Source organism: Pongo pygmaeus, chromosome 11, assembly GCF_028885625.2.
Source record: "Pongo pygmaeus isolate AG05252 chromosome 11, NHGRI_mPonPyg2-v2.0_pri, whole genome shotgun sequence".
Taxonomy (NCBI): Eukaryota; Metazoa; Chordata; class Mammalia; order Primates; family Hominidae; genus Pongo; species Pongo pygmaeus.
The window spans coordinates 38118710-38136228 of NC_072384.2; the positions used below are offsets into that span (position 1 = coordinate 38118710).

Genomic DNA, 17519 nt, shown 5'->3' on the forward strand with positions numbered 1-17519 from the left:
GCAGAAGGAAGAATTTAGAGGAAATTAACATCCACAGAATTAAAATGACTTCAGCAAATTAGTGTTATAGGCACATTAGGACAGCAATCATGAAACACCTGGCAAAGGAATTTTTAGTGCAAATATTTTCAAAAAATATTCCCAAGCCTTCTGATGTAAATCATATATAATAGGACTATCTATCTATCCATCTATCTATCTATCTATCTATCTATCTATCTATGTATCTATCTATCTGTCTATCTATCTATCCATCTATCTATGATGGTCACAAATTATATAATTGGTAAGAAAACTTCAAGAAAATGAAGTTTAGTAAAGGTACTTGTTGCAATGAGCTACAAATTAGCTTTGCTCTTCTCTGTAGGAGAGTTATAAATGAAAACACTGAATTGAAACTCTCATTCTTAAAGATATTTATTTTATCAGGAAGAAATAATTGGCCCCTAAAAATATTTTCTGAGGAAAAGCTTAGCATAGTGCCATGACTGCTGTAGACACTTAAAACTATTGAGTGGATGAATAAAAATATGAATGCAAGTATTAACAAAAAATGTTTTTCTATGGTCATTTCCTATATTAGCCTTTGATAGAAGCTAAGAATACATTGGTAAAGAAGGGCTTGACTTATTCAGGGGTGTGTACAGAGAATGGTAGTAGCATAATTAGGTCTATAACTTTCAAGGCAAAGACAATCAAATGAAAAACGCAGCCTTTTGTGTAGTGAGAAAGTTCAATAAGAGAGTATTATTTGTGTGCCCGCATGTGTACATGTATAAAGACAGGCACAGGAATGTGCTGGCCTGTGCAGGGTGCTCCAACACACTCACTGTGAAGGGTACAGAAGCCTATGTGCAAGTTCATTCTCCATATATACAAAGGGATCAAGCAGCAGCCCAGCTGTGTTCCACTGTGGTTCTCTGACTTGATCACAATAAGTAAGGTCAATATTTATGCATAGTTAAAATTTTGTGAAAATATATTTCAAATTTTAACACCACCAGGGATTCTGTTTATGTTTCTATTACCATGTTTATCTCTGGAGGTTAACATGCAGCTTTCATAGGATATCTTCATAGATACATTTTTTAAAAACTAAGAATTGCCTTAAAGGAAAAACTTAACTAAAAATGCATTCCAATATAGAAGAAAATGATTCATGCCATTTATAAAAATAGAGTAACTCACAGTTTACATTTCAGTAAACTTGAAAAATCTCCAATTTTTCAATAAAAAGGAAATGCAACCTAGCTCCTAAGAATGGAATGTAATAGCTGTAAGCTGCTTTTCATCTCAAAAACATTGAATCAAATTTTACACTCACAATCACTGCGCTCGTTTTCATATCAAAAATATAACCTGGGTTTGTGATAAACTCTTTGAAGAGTGTAATCCTACTATATTTTAATTGTAACAAATTTGCATGTCAAGTGTGATGTAGTTCACGTTTTTATTAACCAACCAATATTTGTGATTGCCAATTTCAATTTTATTTGATGTCTTCTACAAAGTAATTTTTTTCTCATTACTTCATTTTAAAATATGGAAATTAGAAGCCTTTACTAAAACTTTCAGAGCCAGCCCTAACAACTGATAATATCTGAACCTGACACAAAACGAAATGTGTGACAGTGTCTAGTAGGAAAGGAAATCTTGTCCAGGCAAGGAATATCGGGGGAACATTCATCATTTATACCATCAAAAAGGAAAATTTGTCCAACAGAGATGTGTGCACTGGGCACAGTGCCTGACAGAGTTGGCACTCAGAGATATTGGTTGAATTGAACTGAACCAAAGGAAATTTGTCTGAATTAGAAAAACTAAAATGTTAAGAAAGAAACTAGGTCTACACAAAATGCTGACCCCCTTCCTAACAGTTCAAAGACAAAGCATTTAGTTGAGAGAGGCTGAAGCGGTCACTTGGTTCAGCTTCTCGCATAGCCAGAAATCACCTATGGCAGGTTTCTCACCCACTCCAGGTCTCAACTGGGCTGTTTTTGCTCCCCAGGGGACATTTGTCAATGTCTGGAGACTTTTTTTGGTTGTACAAGTGGGAGAAGGTGCTACTCGCATTTGGGTGGGAGCCAGATGTGTTATTAAGCATCCTACAATGCACAGGATGGCTCCCAACAACGAGAAACTATTTGGCTCAAAATGACAACAGTTCTGAGGTTGATACACCCTGCCCTACAGCATGATCCAGCAGATGGCCTCTGCTTTCCCACTTCCAGAAGTCAACTCATGGCCACAGGAGCACGACTTTACCACTGCTGGACAGCTCTCCCTGCTGAAAAGACCAACTTCATTTTGAAATTTATGGAGTAATAAACATTTATCAAAAGCACTATGGAAAAAGAAGCATATTTTGAGGTCAAATACAAACACAAAATATACATTAAGGTCAAAATGCTTTTTCCACGTGCTAATTTTAAACTCATTTTCTAATTTATTTAAATTGTAGAAGAAATGAAAGCACAAAGTAAACAAAGATGCATACTGGATTTTTGTTGATTGTGTCATTTTTAATTCTTCCAGTATTTGACAACTTTTAAGACTTTGCGTCTATTTCTTAATTTATTAATATTAGATGGCTTCTATTAACTTCTTACTATGTAAGATAAGGAACCTGGCATGCTTGCCCTCTTTTACCTCTTGTATCCCCTTCACCTCCAAATTTTTATGATTTTAGTTCATCAATATTTATTATATTATACTCTGTTCTTAAGCAATATCTAAATCTTTCATGCTTTGAATATAAATCCATTTCAAAAACAGCAAACTAATAAGTAGCTCTTATAAAGCTGATACAACTTCAGTGGAACCCCCCGTAGAGTCACAGTGTGGCCTGACCACAGAAGGAAATGGAACCCCATGCTTTCCCAGGACCAGAGACTGAGTCACACTCAGACTGGAGTGCGACTGTGTGCTTCGTCATCCCTTTGCTCTATCTCTCTCTTGCTTTGCAGCACCTCTTTGAGGATTTCCCCAAATGGAGAGAGCAGTAGCTCCCCTGAGACCCTTGCATGCCCCAAATACTACTTTTTTTATTTTGAGTTCTGAGATCCATGTGCAGAACATGCAGGTGTGTTACATAGGTATACATGTGCCATGGTGGTTTGCTGCACCTAATCATTTTTACCTTCTCTAATTTTTTCCTCTTCTGTCCTTCATACTTGATTGATAATTTGACTATTGATTCAATATCTCCTACCCTACAAACTGTAAAGATATAATTTTGTTGTTAATAAGATATAATTTTTTTTCCTAAGTAATCTCTCTTGTTTTTCTGAAAGCTTTTAGAATTTTCAGATTTTTCATTTGAGTGTGGAAATTTCACCAGTTTGTTATTTTTAAGTCAGGCTATTCAACACTGTGTCTTTGACCATGTCCTTCCTCTCATTGCCTCTGTCCTCTCTTTCTGGAGCTCTTCATTGGATTTTCTGGATTTATCCTCTGTGTCTCTTCACACTTCTCTCATATTTTCCATTTTGGTCTTTTTGCTCTCTTCCATGGCTATACCTTGTAGTTCACCAGTATGTTCTTTATTATCTCTATTATTTTCAGCCTTCTCCTTCACTTTTTATTTTGTCAGTTATAAATTTCGTTTCTAATAATTATTTATTGTTCCCCAGTTGATCTTTTTTCATAGCAACCTGTTTTTATTTTCAGGATACAATATCTTTTTGACTCTCTGAGAATACTAACTGGGCATTTTAAAAGTTGTAATTAGTTCCTTGTATTATTGCTTGCCTCCAAGGTAAGTTGTTCTGTTTTCCCTTTGTCCTTTTTTTCCTGATGATTTCTCTTAAGTGTCTGGTGATCTCTGGTTATCTATGACTATTTAGAGTGGGGATCATGTGGATTAATATGAACAGCTGGAATGGGTCTTCTCTGTAGTTGTTTGGGTCTCTTTCTCTAATAGAGTTCCTTCTTTAGTGAGAGTGCTAATCACAAGTTTTCTAAGGGGAACATCTAGTGTGGATTCCCTAGGATATGCAGAACTGTTCGTCAAAGTGCCCTGCCCTTCTCAAGCTAAGACGTATGACCCAAGCCAACCAGGCTTTCTTAACCAGAATATAGCATCTTAAATGAAGTGAAGCAAGGATTGTAGAGACAGGGAAAAAAATGGTTGCCATTTATTCATTATCTTGGCTAATTGACAATTTCCTGACAAACCCTGGATTCTGTTCTAGACATGCCTGGTTCATACCCTTTCTGTGAGCTGCCCCATTTTAATAATTTCTTCTCTGCTTAAGTTAGTCAGAGTCAGTTTCTGTTGCTTGTGCACAAACACCCTAAGTTAATAGAGATGGAAAGGAAACTGACATTTGTTAAGCTAATGTTATGGGCCAGGTATTTTACATTTTTTGTAAGTAATCAGCAAAACCCTCTGAGATAGCTATAACTACCATTATTTTATAAGGAAAGAAACTGAGATTTAGTAGATTTATTAGCTTGTCCAAGATGCCAGAGGAAGCACCAGAATCCAAGCCAGTCTGACATCAAAACCTACGCTTTTCCCTCCACTCTGAAATATTCATGGAGCATTGAACATACAGGCCCCGCCGCAGTAAAGAGTATGTGATAAATATTGGAGGAGAGATTTAAGGCTGGGAAAGCCAGGAAGAAGAATTTAGACTCACTGTGTTCAGAAAAAGAGAATCGCAATCTCACTCTTAATAGTGTAGTGGTATAGTAAATCAAAGGAGAATTTAAGAAAGATGATTCTGTGATATGTGGGATGAATTAAAAAGGCTCATGTTGGAATAAGATACACCAGTGAGGAGGCTGTGATAGTGATGACACGGCTGGGGATGGAGAGGAAGAGAGTTTACAATGGGATTTGGAAAGAAATTTCATAGGATTGTGTGACTGAATGGTTATTATAGGGGATGAGGAAAGATGAGCCAAAAATGACTACAAGATTTCCCGTTGCAATAAAGGAAGCTGAAAGAATGCATGCACTTGCCTCCCTCCAAAAATCCCAGTGAAATGAACTAGAAATGCAAAAACAAGAATAAATGCATAAGGCTGCTAGAAAGAGAAAAGGATGCCAAAAGAGTCCATAAAATCAGAATTCCCAGAAGACACAAAGAAGAGTAAATCAAAATAATGGAAAAGCTAAGCATGCTGAGCAGCCTGTAACCAAATAAAGGCAAAGGAGAACCACACCTGGGCAGAACACTGAAGTTTTTTCCCCATGTGCACCCAATTCCCACCACCCAGCTTAGTGCAGCAGGAGTTGGGCGCGAAGCAGGCACCAAGGCAGCTACCAGGAGGCTCCCCTAAGCACAAAGCTGGTGGGGTTTTGGATGCTCACCCCTTACCCTGAGGCTCCATTCAGTTTGGACCTCTTAGTAACTTATCTATGAAATTTGCCCCTGAAGTCTTCTATTTATGCTGTTAAACATAGGAAGAAAATGAAGGCACTCCCCTAGCTACCATTCTTACAAAACAATTAATATAATACAAACTTGAGGGCAAAACAGGGCTCAAATTCACAGTGTGCAGTAAGTTTTTAAAAATTAAGGTAATAGTATATATAATTTTATGTGAAACAAATGTAAGGATACACAAACATGCATAATTTTAAAGTTAATAAAAGGGATTCAAGAAGGGTTGGTTGAGGAAAACCTGAGTGGCAAGTAGTCATAAAGGAAATAAAAAGTTTATAAAAGACTTCTTTTCCCAAAACAAAAAGGCCCAAATGGATTAGAATGATTCCCAACAAACTGCCAAAGAAAAAGCAATTCTCAAATATTTTAACTCTTCCCAGAAGTGAGGGGGAAAATATAGAAGTCTTTTTAATTCTAATCCCACCATAATCTTTATACAAAAATCTGGCATGTTTCACTTTAGTTATATTTCACTTATGAATATAGCCACTGTTTCTAAAAAAATGCTAAAAACACATACATAAAATAAAAATAAAAATTAACAAATAATAAACTTCATACTTAGTAAAGTTTATGTTAAAGTTGGAAACATGAGAACATGCTTAATTTCAGAATAATTCAATAATATTTTGAAGGTTCTATACAGTTCGCTAGGAGAATAAATTTTAATATGAGACATAATGTTCAATAAAAAGAGTCAAATATAAGATTATTTGCAGATGATATGATTGTCTAGACATAAAATCCAGGGGAATCAAATAAAAAATATTACAACTAATAATCGAGTTCAGAAATAGAACAGATACAAACATAAACATACAAAAATAAATAGTTTTCCTTACATTCCAGCAAAAACCAATTTTAAAATGTCAGCCATAAAAAAGATATCCATAACAACCTCATAATGTACAAAATATTCAGGAATAATAAAGAACAATTGTGTGTGAGCAATATTAAAAAGAAACTATAAAATTTAAAGGCTGTAAAAAACTGAAACATAGGAAATTATTTAAAAAGGCAATTCACAAAGTAAGAAATACAAATTGTTATTAAATATGAAAACATGCTTTATATTCCTAATAAGTAATACAGTATACAATACATGTTAAAAACAATGAAGTACTTTTCTTTAATAGATTGCCAAATTTTTTTTTTAAATACCAACATTCAGGTAGCGTGATACAGGCATGCACATACAATGTAATACCTTATATTGGTACAACCATTTCAGAAAATGTTTATAATCATCAAAATTCAATATATACATTCTCAATATTGAACCAACATTTTCAATTCTAGGAATTTGTGTTACAGGTATACTTACAACCATATTAAAGTATTCAAAACTATTTAAATATTAATTAGAAACTGATTAATATATTATGGCATATCAATGCCATGAAATACTGTGAATCTTTAAAAGTATAAGTTGCTCTATCAAAGTAGCCAAAGTATACTATTGCATTAAAAACGCTTATTACAGAACATGGTACTGCGCATGATATAATTATTATAAAAGCATACATATCCATAATACCTGGAAAGACATACATTAAACTATTAATAATGCCCTGAGTATAAGGTATGAGGTGGCAGAAAGCAGGCAGGGGTGAGGGTGGCTACTTAAAGAAATTCTGAGTATTACTAAAAAAAAAAAAAATTAAACAGAAATCTTAGGTGGAGTTCCCCCAGAAGAACAGGCTGAAGCAACTATTTGAGGGCTATTGATTTAAAACAGGAGCACTTCCAGGGAAGCCTGCTAAGGGAGCACGGCAGCTGGTGAGAGAATGGGAAAAAGACATGGAAATGCGTGATCTCAGGCAAAGTCTTGCAGAGGGTAGCTTCAGCCTGCTCCTGCAGGGATGACCCAGATTATCTGTTTCACCTCAGTTATACCTGGGAGCTGTCCAGAGTCGGGGCGAGGGAGCTGGGCTTTCATACTCTGACATCTGTCAGTCATTAGTCAAGAGCTTTCCAGGGGAAGTGAATGGCACCTGTGGCTCTGAGTGCATTCTGGCAAAGTGCCTCCCCAAAAGAAATCTGGGTGGAGAACCAATAACATCCACTACAATATTACTTTTATAATAAAATACATATTTTCATTAAAAGAAAGAAAAAGAGAGCAAAAGCCATGTGCTACTAGTAAAGTAAAATTATATATTAATACTCTCAAATTCTACACAAGTCTGGGCACCTACTAGACAGGTTCCCACACCCACCTGCTTGTCCTCATATTCCTACCTGTCCACTAGAAAACCAGAGTTTAGCAGCCTGTGAACCCACACTTTCTCTCTCCTTTTTATCTTTTCCATCTGGAGTGGTATAGGTGAGATCCTGAGAAGTTAGAGGAACTCTCAAAACCTCTGCTGATCCTAACTGGAGCCACATTACTTGGCTACTAACTTAACATGAAAACGGCATTAAAGCTGAGACCCTTGGCAACTAGGCTCCATGAGGTTAAATTCTATTTATTTATTTATTTATTTATTTAGAGACAGAGTTTCACTCTTGTTGCCCAAGCTGGAGTGCAATGGCACGATCTCGGCTCAACGCAACCTCTGCCTCTTGGGTTCAAGCAATTCTCCCGCCTCAGCCTCCCAAGTAGCTGGGATTACAGGCATACGCCACCATGCCCGGCTAATTTTGTATTTTTTAGTAGAGACAGGGTTTCTCCATGTTGGTCAGGCTGGTCTCGAACTCCCGACCTCAGGTGATCTGTGCACCTCAACCTCTCAAAATGCTGGGATTACAGGGGTGAGCCACCGCGCCCGGCCCATGAGGTTAAATTCTAAATAGAACTCCAGATTAAAGAAACGCCCCAAGAATTCATTTGTTCTATTCAACTTCGACTTTAGGGCAAAGCTAAGATGAATGAGTTGAGGTTTCTAGCTCAGTGGTCACTGAGCAGAGTGGGATGTTTCCTAGAAATGTCCCTCAAGTCCATCATTCTAGGTGTCAGTGATGAGTACCTAGAAAGACAGGACTCATCATCAAAGTGGACGATTGAAGTTTACAATCTCTGCAGTCTACAGTCTGTCTCTGAAACCTGTGGTGTGCTTTTGTTGCTTCACCTGTAAAATGGATGCAATAACTATCGTTCTACTTACTTTTCAGAGCTGATGCACAGATTAACCATGAAAGAATTTTATAAACCATGTAGTGCTTTACATCCTGTCACTTGTCTTAGCACAAAGGCTCCAAACATTAAAAATGGGACGGTGGTGACTTCAAGATCTAAATCCATGAATGTTGGAAGGCACTTGTTCAGCACAGATGTGTGTGGCCTTGCACATGTTGAGTGTGAGTTAATAGTAAAACATCCAAGTAAAACAGAACAGTAAATTATGGAGACACCGACTTGGAGCCTGAGCAACAGGGTAGGAACTGAGATACAAGCTGGAGAGTCAACAACACAGGAGCAACAGGTAAATTCGAGACTACGGAAAACACGCTTTTGAAAACTTCATCTTTTTTTCCATTTTCATAGCCACATTCCTCAAGCCAATCCCAATCGTCTCCTGTTTGAACTATCCAAGTGCAAAACTTCATTAATACATATTCGTGTTATCATTACTACAAAATGTGAAATGATGCTTTATGGTCCCTAGTCATTTATTGTATGCATTATCTATTGAAAAGATCATACAGATTTTCATACTAATCAACCACTTTCAGTAGTTGTCTACACACACAAATGAGGAATGGAATTTGGGAATAGAAATCACCTGTGTTTTTAACAGCCATACTACATATGTGTTCTTTCCCTTTGAATAATATACATTATTTCTTAAATTACCGTTTTGGGTGAATAAATATACCTGCTATATAACTTAAATTGATGAGATTTAAAAATTATCATTATATATTATAAAGCTTGAAAATAATAATCTTGCATATTCTTGCATGAAAAGACTTACACAATTTATGTAAATTTTGTTTTTAATGACCTTAGAATCACTTTATGTGGCAAAAAAGCAGCAATATCTCAAAGTCAAGTTTCATTTGTAGAGACATTTACGTGTTTACAGTTGGATTGAATCCCAGGACTAGTTAGTCTTTCTGTTTCACTTGGATTTTCTCCTAAGGTTAGGACCATTGGCAATTTTCTCCATCTTTGGTAGGTCTCACATGCCAGTTTTTTGTTTGTTTTATTTTTAAAATTTTGTAACATTTACATGTGAACTCCTGAAACCATTGCAGTTAGTTAAAAGTATTTCTGATTTAAATAGACTGTATTCTATTCAGGCATACAAAAGTCACTTGCTAGTTTTCTGGTTGAAGAACAGTATTAATCTGTAATGTTGTTTATCTTAATAATTAGAATTTAACTGAGAGTCAATTTTCCGTTTATTTAAATTGATGCAACGACTAGATGTTAGTTTACAATTTTAAATGGTATGGGGGAAGAAAATCCCTGAATGCACCATTTTAATTTACCGTTTTATTGATTTTGCTGATTATATGTTAAATAAGTGCTCATCAATTCTCTGCCTAGTTTTACTAAATTTTCCTTTTCCATAAGCACAGATCTAGTAATCCATCTTGTAGTGTTTTAAATCTACTTCTAAGTATATACATCACTTGTGATGTGGTTAACAGCATAAAATACATGTGAAATTTATATTTAAAACAATTACATTTATATGTAACATATATGTACAGTAACTAAAGATGTAAATCATAAGAAGAAAAATTCAGAACCCCTGTTACAATATGTTAAAAAAGGAGAGATGTTAAAAACAAATCTTTATCTACTTTGTCATTAACGACTTCATTTTATAGATGAAAGTTCTCAGGCTGTTAAACAAACTGCCCAAGACACATACACACTCACAGGTGCGCACGTGCACACATACACACACACTCACACACTTGGACCAACTCTATTTTGTTGACTGCTATGTTTTCACTGCTTGCTCTAGTGTCAGTGTAAAGTCTGGATCAAAACAGATAGTGAACAAATATTTGTTGAATATTCGACTTACCGGAAATAGACTCCAAGTCTTTTGACATGAAATTCATTGTTCTTTCTAAAACATGAATGGAAACATTTAAAATATCCTTCTCTATCTTCTAGTCTTACTGGGAGAATAGAATGTGATAATTGTGTGAAAGAAACTTAAAATTATGTAAGTCTATGGAAATCTAAGTCAGCGTTATTATCATTATAGTTTAAGTTTATAAAATGTCTCATTTCTCTTACCATTTAAGAAAGGAAAAATTAGCTAGAATGGCAATTTAGTATACGTGCTGCTGAAGTGAGCACAAGAATGGCAATTTTGGATACAACTATTTGATCTTTGTGAATGATCTGACTAGGAAAAAGAAAAATCTTTCCTACAGCATTTGGGTTTCAATAATGGAAATTTCATTTTTAATGGTAATTCTATAAGGAAAGATAATTCCTTATTATACACCAATCTTACAGCATAATGAACCAAACACTTGTTTGAGAGTTTTAATCTAGATTTTCATAAGTTAAAAATAACATAAAATAGAAGTTTTCAGTCAATCACGTCTTAAAATTCTTTCTTTAATATGAAAATTTATACTACAACTTATACTGTAAATTGCTTTAGATTCCTTTTTTATTTAGCAGGATTTTGAAATAAAGAATAGAGTTGTCATCAATACCACTAATCAAATCACAGCTAATAAAAAATGCATTAGTAAATAAAGACTTATAAAAGGGCACCTGATTTTGGCATAATTAAAAATACTTATGATGAAATAGTGTTAGAAAATCTTACGGCACTACAATATATATGTTAACTGGGAAAAGGTTATCTAAAATCATTTAAACATATCCCAACTTAAATTATAACCAGTGTGGAAGTCAAAACCATAGGATTGTGCCTGCTAATTTAGTTACAAAGTCAATAATACAGAAATTAGTCTGTTAAATCACTATCCTGCATACTATAAGGATACCTAGAGAGCAACCTCATATGGGGAGCACTCAAAATCATTTGGAGCAATTTTTTAAAGCCGTTTTGAAATAATTTACTTCCAAATCAAGATATTAAATGCCAGCTTCTAACCAGCAATAATGCTTATGGCTAAGATAGAAATGAGATTCTTTACAGAAACGCTGACACAGCCTTAACTGTAAGCACTTGAGTGTGCAGCTATAATTCTTTTTTCAAATCTTTCCCAGTAAAGCTTCAGGTAAAAGAGTCCGCAGAATATGTAAACAGTAAGAGACAGTCTAGAGCTTTTACAAAATCACAAACCTGTGACACATTTATATTCATCTTTGATTGCTACCACTAAATGACTAAATCATTCAAGGTGTATTGATTAGCTCTTTAATAGATAAAAGGTGGGCAATGTCTTATATAAACCAACATTTCTTAATACATTTGATTGGCAAGAACTACACATTTTAAGCTGACAATGTAAACCTCTAAAAGATTTTTCAAAAAAGCTTTCTGCCTTGTTTAGCATTCCAATTATTAATCAAAAACCATAAAAAAGAAAAAAATTACAAAAAAATACGGAACAAAGATTAAGAACGCTCTTCTTTTCCATTTGGAAACTAAACGATAAAATATTTTCCCAAGCAGTCAGTTTTCTGTATGGAAGGCATTTAAAACTGGACCAGATAACATAATATCAGAATAAACCAAGGGAATACAACTTGTACTGGGAGGTGGGTGACTGGAACCAAGGATTTAATTGTCTAATCTTAATTTTCATTTTTTAAAATGTCTAAAATAATGATGCTTATAATGAGCAGTTAATTTTAATGCACAGCCAACTCTAAGTCATCACAATGATATAGTGGTGGTTTTTTTTTTCTCTCCTCATTGTCATATAGCCAACAGAGGACTATTCATCCGGCACTGGAAAATACTATTTTGATGTTTATTGATCAAGGCTGTATAAGGAAAATTGTCATTTTTGAATGGAAGATAGTAAAGAGTTATCAATTCTTGTAAGTACAGAAGAAGAAATAAATAGAATCATCAGACTAAACAAATATTAAAATTATTAGTTTTAACGTAAGTACCCTTAATAAATTATGTGACACTAAAAGGATGAACCTAAAATTTTACCATCCTTCATCACAAGGATCTGATTTTATAGGATTCTAAAAATTTGCCAACTTACATTGCTTTTAACTAATATTTTATTTTGTAAACTCAGCATTGTATCACAGTAAAACAAGTTGAAATGTGTAAGAAACTGATTTTTTAAATCAGCCCTAAATTTTATCTTAAACATTAGCTAATCATTCATTTAAATTAAAATTTATTCTTTTTATAATCTTCTTTTTACTTAAAGGCAAAAAATCACACTTATTACCAGTTACAAATCATCATGCAAATCTGTAAACAGTTGACATCTGGTGAAGTCTTTACCTTGTATCATGATGAAACAACACTCATTTTGTTATAATATTCATTTCAAATGCTAATTTTTTCTTCATTAGATGGCAGAAAAGATATAACATGCTCTTAATATTCTTTATAAGAGTATGTTGCTGAATAAGAATTTTTAAAAAAGGAATACGTTCAAGATGGATATTTAAATCTTGCAAATAGTAATCCCATTAATTAGCTATAGCAATCTGTCTGTTAAAAGCACTATACACAGGCCAGGAAAATTGGGCAAGGACAGGTAAGAGACATACATTCTTCCTAGGCTACCTGCAGTATTTATCAATTCTGCTTACTGTTTTCTTAGAAGTTTTAAATATCACATAAACAGGTAAAAAAATTCTCGTTATTGTGACTGTATTATATATATGTGTATATTATATATGTTTTATATAACCATAATTAGTGACTTATTTGGGCTCAACTCCCTATGACTGCTTTCAGAAACAAACAGGTAATTTTCATATCACTAAATGTTCAATATGCACAAATGAATCTATTATTCCTTTAAAATATTTAATATTTTTTAAAAGTATGTTCTTCAGGCTGGCAGTGCAGATAGAAAAGTAAAATCCAATCTCGACAATAAGGTAACTTCACTCCTCCCCCACCAAAAGATTAAAAACACAAAACAAAAAAAGCCTATGTCAGCAAAGGGCAGATTTTTTTTAGTACATATGCTTCCTAGAAAAGTAAAAGACTAGTTTCATATCTAGAAAACATTTTATCCCCTTGCTGTTAGGATTTAACAAAGAAGTTCAATATCAGCTGAAAAAGGTAGAACAAAACTATGAGCCATCCAAATGAGCAAATCATGATCTGTCCTTTTTGAGACCTACTGGAGTGGGGCATATGGTGGGACTGGGGAATATTTCAATTTAGATCTGCTCAGCCACTCTGTTTTCCTTTCACATTCTAACCCCCTTGTGTTATAAGGCTGGCAACAGCTCTAAGAATGTGGAGAATGTAAACAGCCTTTTATTGTCCGAAGGGATGGCAGCGTAAGGAATGTGTGCTTATCAACAGGGCTGCAGCTCCCCACCTCACTTACCATGATAAAGTGCTCCAGGAGAAAAACATTACAACCCAAGCACAATCCCAAAATGGATTAGAATTTGACATAAGCTTTTTTTAAAAGCGAATCAATCAATCCATGCTGCAATATTAGAATCTAGCTCTTAAGGAGGGCATATAATCTCTTCAAGATATATTTCCTATTCCTTATTGACTATGGTGGTGTGGAAAAAGAAATCTAACATTTCCAATATAGGAGCTGGGAGGAGAACTTTTCCCCGACACGTGCCCAAATATATTTTCTCATCTTTAAGAGCCTATCACACTGCTTACGAAGCAGATAGACAGTTCATGTTTATTAAATGCAAAATTAATGAACTAAGATTCGTGAAGATATTCTGAAGACCCCACATAAATACCTGATTTCCCCAGGCTTTTCCTTACACACACCATACAAAAGCTGCTTTGTTAGATCACCTTTTATTAGAATCCAGACTAAAAAATTTTAAAGCAAGGGATATTAAAGATTAATGTGGCATATATTTTGGATTCATAATGCCTAAGATTTAAAATGTATTTTAACATGGAGTATTGTAGACAGCCAGTATGTGATGGCTCATTCAAGGATATTTGGGCATACCATCGCATTTTCTTCTTGATGCCATTGAAGAATTTCTGAGTTAACGCTGTGCAGGTGAAGCTAATCTCCACCGTAACAAGCATGGACCACGGGCATCTCAGTGGTCTCTCCAACTTTTAGAGTTCCTTCCACCCTCAGAACTTGCAAAGTGCCTCTGCCTTAACAATATCATACATATCATAAACTTTCAAAGTTACTTGATTTTCCCCAATAGGAAAAGAAAGAGACAAAGAGAACGAGAGAGAGAGCGAGCGAGAGACAAGAGATTGTCATCTTCTAAGTGCTTGGGCAAAGTCAAGTATGAGGACCAAAGAAACTATGGCATCAGGAGAAAGCCCTCTTAATAGCACCGTAATAAGGCAAGAGCTAAGTGACCAGAAGAAATCCATCACAGAGGCTGACCCAGCCAAAGCACTCCCCTTCTGTAATTTTACTTTAAAAGTTTCTTCTTGAAGGTCTTACTTTGGTTTTCCCTTAACTATAATTAGCCATGCATACAGAATATAGGCGTATATCAGGAGGAGGAGAGCGTGGCGCCTTGCGGGAAGAGCGAAGAGAGTGACAACGCGAACCCCAAACCACATTTTAATACGTTTCTTATTCCTCAGCGCCCCCGACCCACCCAGACCAGGCGGGAGAGGTCTCCCTGAAAAGACAGCTTCGAGATGCCCGAGAGGGGGCTCCTGCGCGGAGCTGGACATGAAAGTTACATCTTGTGTCCCCAGCTGGCAGAAAACCCCATCCCAGTCCCTAGCGCCAGACAGAAAACGAAGAGAAATCCAAGCTGTCCCCCAAATCCGTATTTTTGCCTAAGTTTTCTCCCAGCAAGGCGCCACTACCTGGCTCTGAGAACGAGGATGCACGCACTATGCTGTGCTTTGGAAGAAGTGTCTGTGTGCATCTGGGCAAAACACCACGTGAAAAATAAACGCCACCAAGCCTCTCAAACTGTGAACTGGAGGAAGGTCTTTCTGCCCCTTCTCATCCTATCAATTTACCTTCCATCCTCTCCTTGACCGCTTATCAATAAACCGCTTCCTTCTCCCGGACCTACTTCCCGGCCACCTTCTTCCTACTTTACCCCAGCACTCAAGTCCCAACCCGTGATAAGCCCCTCAGTCGCCTCTAGATCCCTTCTATTCCGTTCTTCAATTCTTCCCTTTCGACCTCTAAGGCAACCCGAAACTCCTTGCCCTCCGCGCGCCCCCAACCCTATTTCCCAAGCAGGCCCAGGCTGGGCTCCAAGTCAGCCGCCTGCGCGGTTTTCCCGCCGAAACGTGTCCCCGGCGCGTGGGGCGGCGCGCGGGCCGGGCACTCACCAGCTGCAGCAAGCCGGGGACCACCACGAGGGGCAGCGGCCGCAGGCGCATGGTGCAGGCTGGCGCGGCTTCTCAGGAGCTGCGCGCCCTCGCCTGCGTCTCGCGCATCTCCACTTCGCGGGGCAGGACTGAGGACGCCAGGGACACAGCGCGGCGCTTCCCTCCCGGAATCCGAGCGCTGCGCCGTGCCGCGCAGCTCTGGCCGGGTGGGCGGGCAGGGAAGGGGGAGGGTGGGAGGACCGGAGGTGCCTCTCCCGGCCCCCCGCGCGCCCCTCCTCGTAGGGGGCCGGCAAAGAGCGTGCGGGGCCGCTGGAGCTCCGATACGCGGCTGGGGGCTTCAGTCGCGCCTTGGACTCTCCCGCTTGGCCGGGCTCGGGGTGAGCGCGGGGGGCGCCTGCGGGAGGGAGGCGGCGGCTCTGGCGCTTGGGTGATGGGTTCAGCGCGAGGCTGCTCTCCAGATCCGATCCCGCCGGGCGGATGCCTGGCCGAGCTGAGCACGCCTGGCCGGCAGGTGCCCCAGAGCCCCGAGAGGCCGGATGCCTCCTCCCACCCCCGCCCAGCAGAAGGCCGGTCCGAGAGGCTCCACTGTGCCAAGCGCCCTGCCCACTGACTGGCTCTCGCTTTGGCTGGGGAGATTGGGGATGGGGGAAGGAAAGGTTCTCCCTGGGTGGCTGCAAGAAGGAGTGCGCCCGCCTGGAGAGCGCCCAGAGAGTTTAGGAGGGGAAGGCGATTGCAGAGTCCTGGGGCGGGGCGTGGGGGCTGCGAACGGAAAGGCTGGGGCGGGGAGGTGAGGCTGGAGCCCAGGACGCCCTGGGAGAGTGCCCTACTCTGCCGCAGCGCCAAGCTCGCAGAGCTGCGGGTAAGGGGTACAAAGTGCGCCTGGTGCGGCTGGAAGGATTTCTGGGGTTGGGGAGTAATGGGGACCTCGAGGGACCAGGAGCAGAACTGTGAGAAACGGAGCTAGGTGATGTCCGGTTTACTCCGGTTTGGGGATGGTATAGACAGCTAGGTGTCCTGAAGACAGACGGAGTTGTTCCCAGACCTTCTGCCAGGGCTTTGGAGAAGCAGAATAAAGACAGGATACCCCACCGCAGCCTCCGACTTCAGAAATATCGGAGAGGGGTATCTTTGAGGCCGGGCGAAGCTGCGAACCTGATGCCTGTGAGTCTCGACCTCCGTGTTAACAACTCTCCATTGGAGAGATCCTTAACCTTTTACAATCTTTGTGCTGGACACTCGAGTGGAAAAATCAAAGGCAATGGGGCTCACAGACTTGCAGTTTTTACAGTAGATCAGAGTTTAGGCGTCATTCGTCACTCCTTTATTGAACAGGTGGGAAACCTAAGGTCCAGAGAGATACATTCACTTCTCCAAGGATGAGACTTCAGGCAGTTGCTCCGACAGAATACGCAAGGCGACTGCTTCTTACCTCTAGAAACGCAAAGCTCTTAGAGAAGAAAACCATGTTGAAGCAAGGGGTGGAACTGCAATTGATTTCTAGGCTTTAGAAAATAAAACACAACAAAAAGCACAGATTGGGTTGTAATTTTTGGACACACACACAAAAAAAGTTTCCCTCTCCTCTGCTTACCACCCCCACCCCAAAATACAAATGAAGGAGGGTTGTTAAATCTTAGCGGTTGAAGCAGAGCAGCCTTGTTCCTAGGTTTCAAAGGCAAGAGGATTGCTTTGACTAGGGCGAAGTCCTACTATTCCTTTCACTGAGTGTGCCAAGATTGTGCAGATAGGGAGGGAGGTTATTCCAGAG

At 38.3% G+C, this 17519-nt stretch overlaps 1 protein-coding gene across 1 annotated transcript in view; it reads right to left on the bottom strand.

Annotated features, from left to right (window-relative positions):
- Nucleotides 1–16165, bottom strand: part of NXPH2 (neurexophilin 2) — a 115668-nt gene extending 99503 nt beyond the window's left edge. The window contains exon 1 of the mRNA XM_063648455.1: nucleotides 15752–16165. Within this exon, the coding sequence (XP_063504525.1) occupies nucleotides 15752–15802 (51 nt within the window). The 5' untranslated portion in view covers nucleotides 15803–16165. The remainder of the gene's footprint in view (nucleotides 1–15751) is intronic.
- Between the last annotated feature and the right edge of the window lie 1354 nt (nucleotides 16166–17519).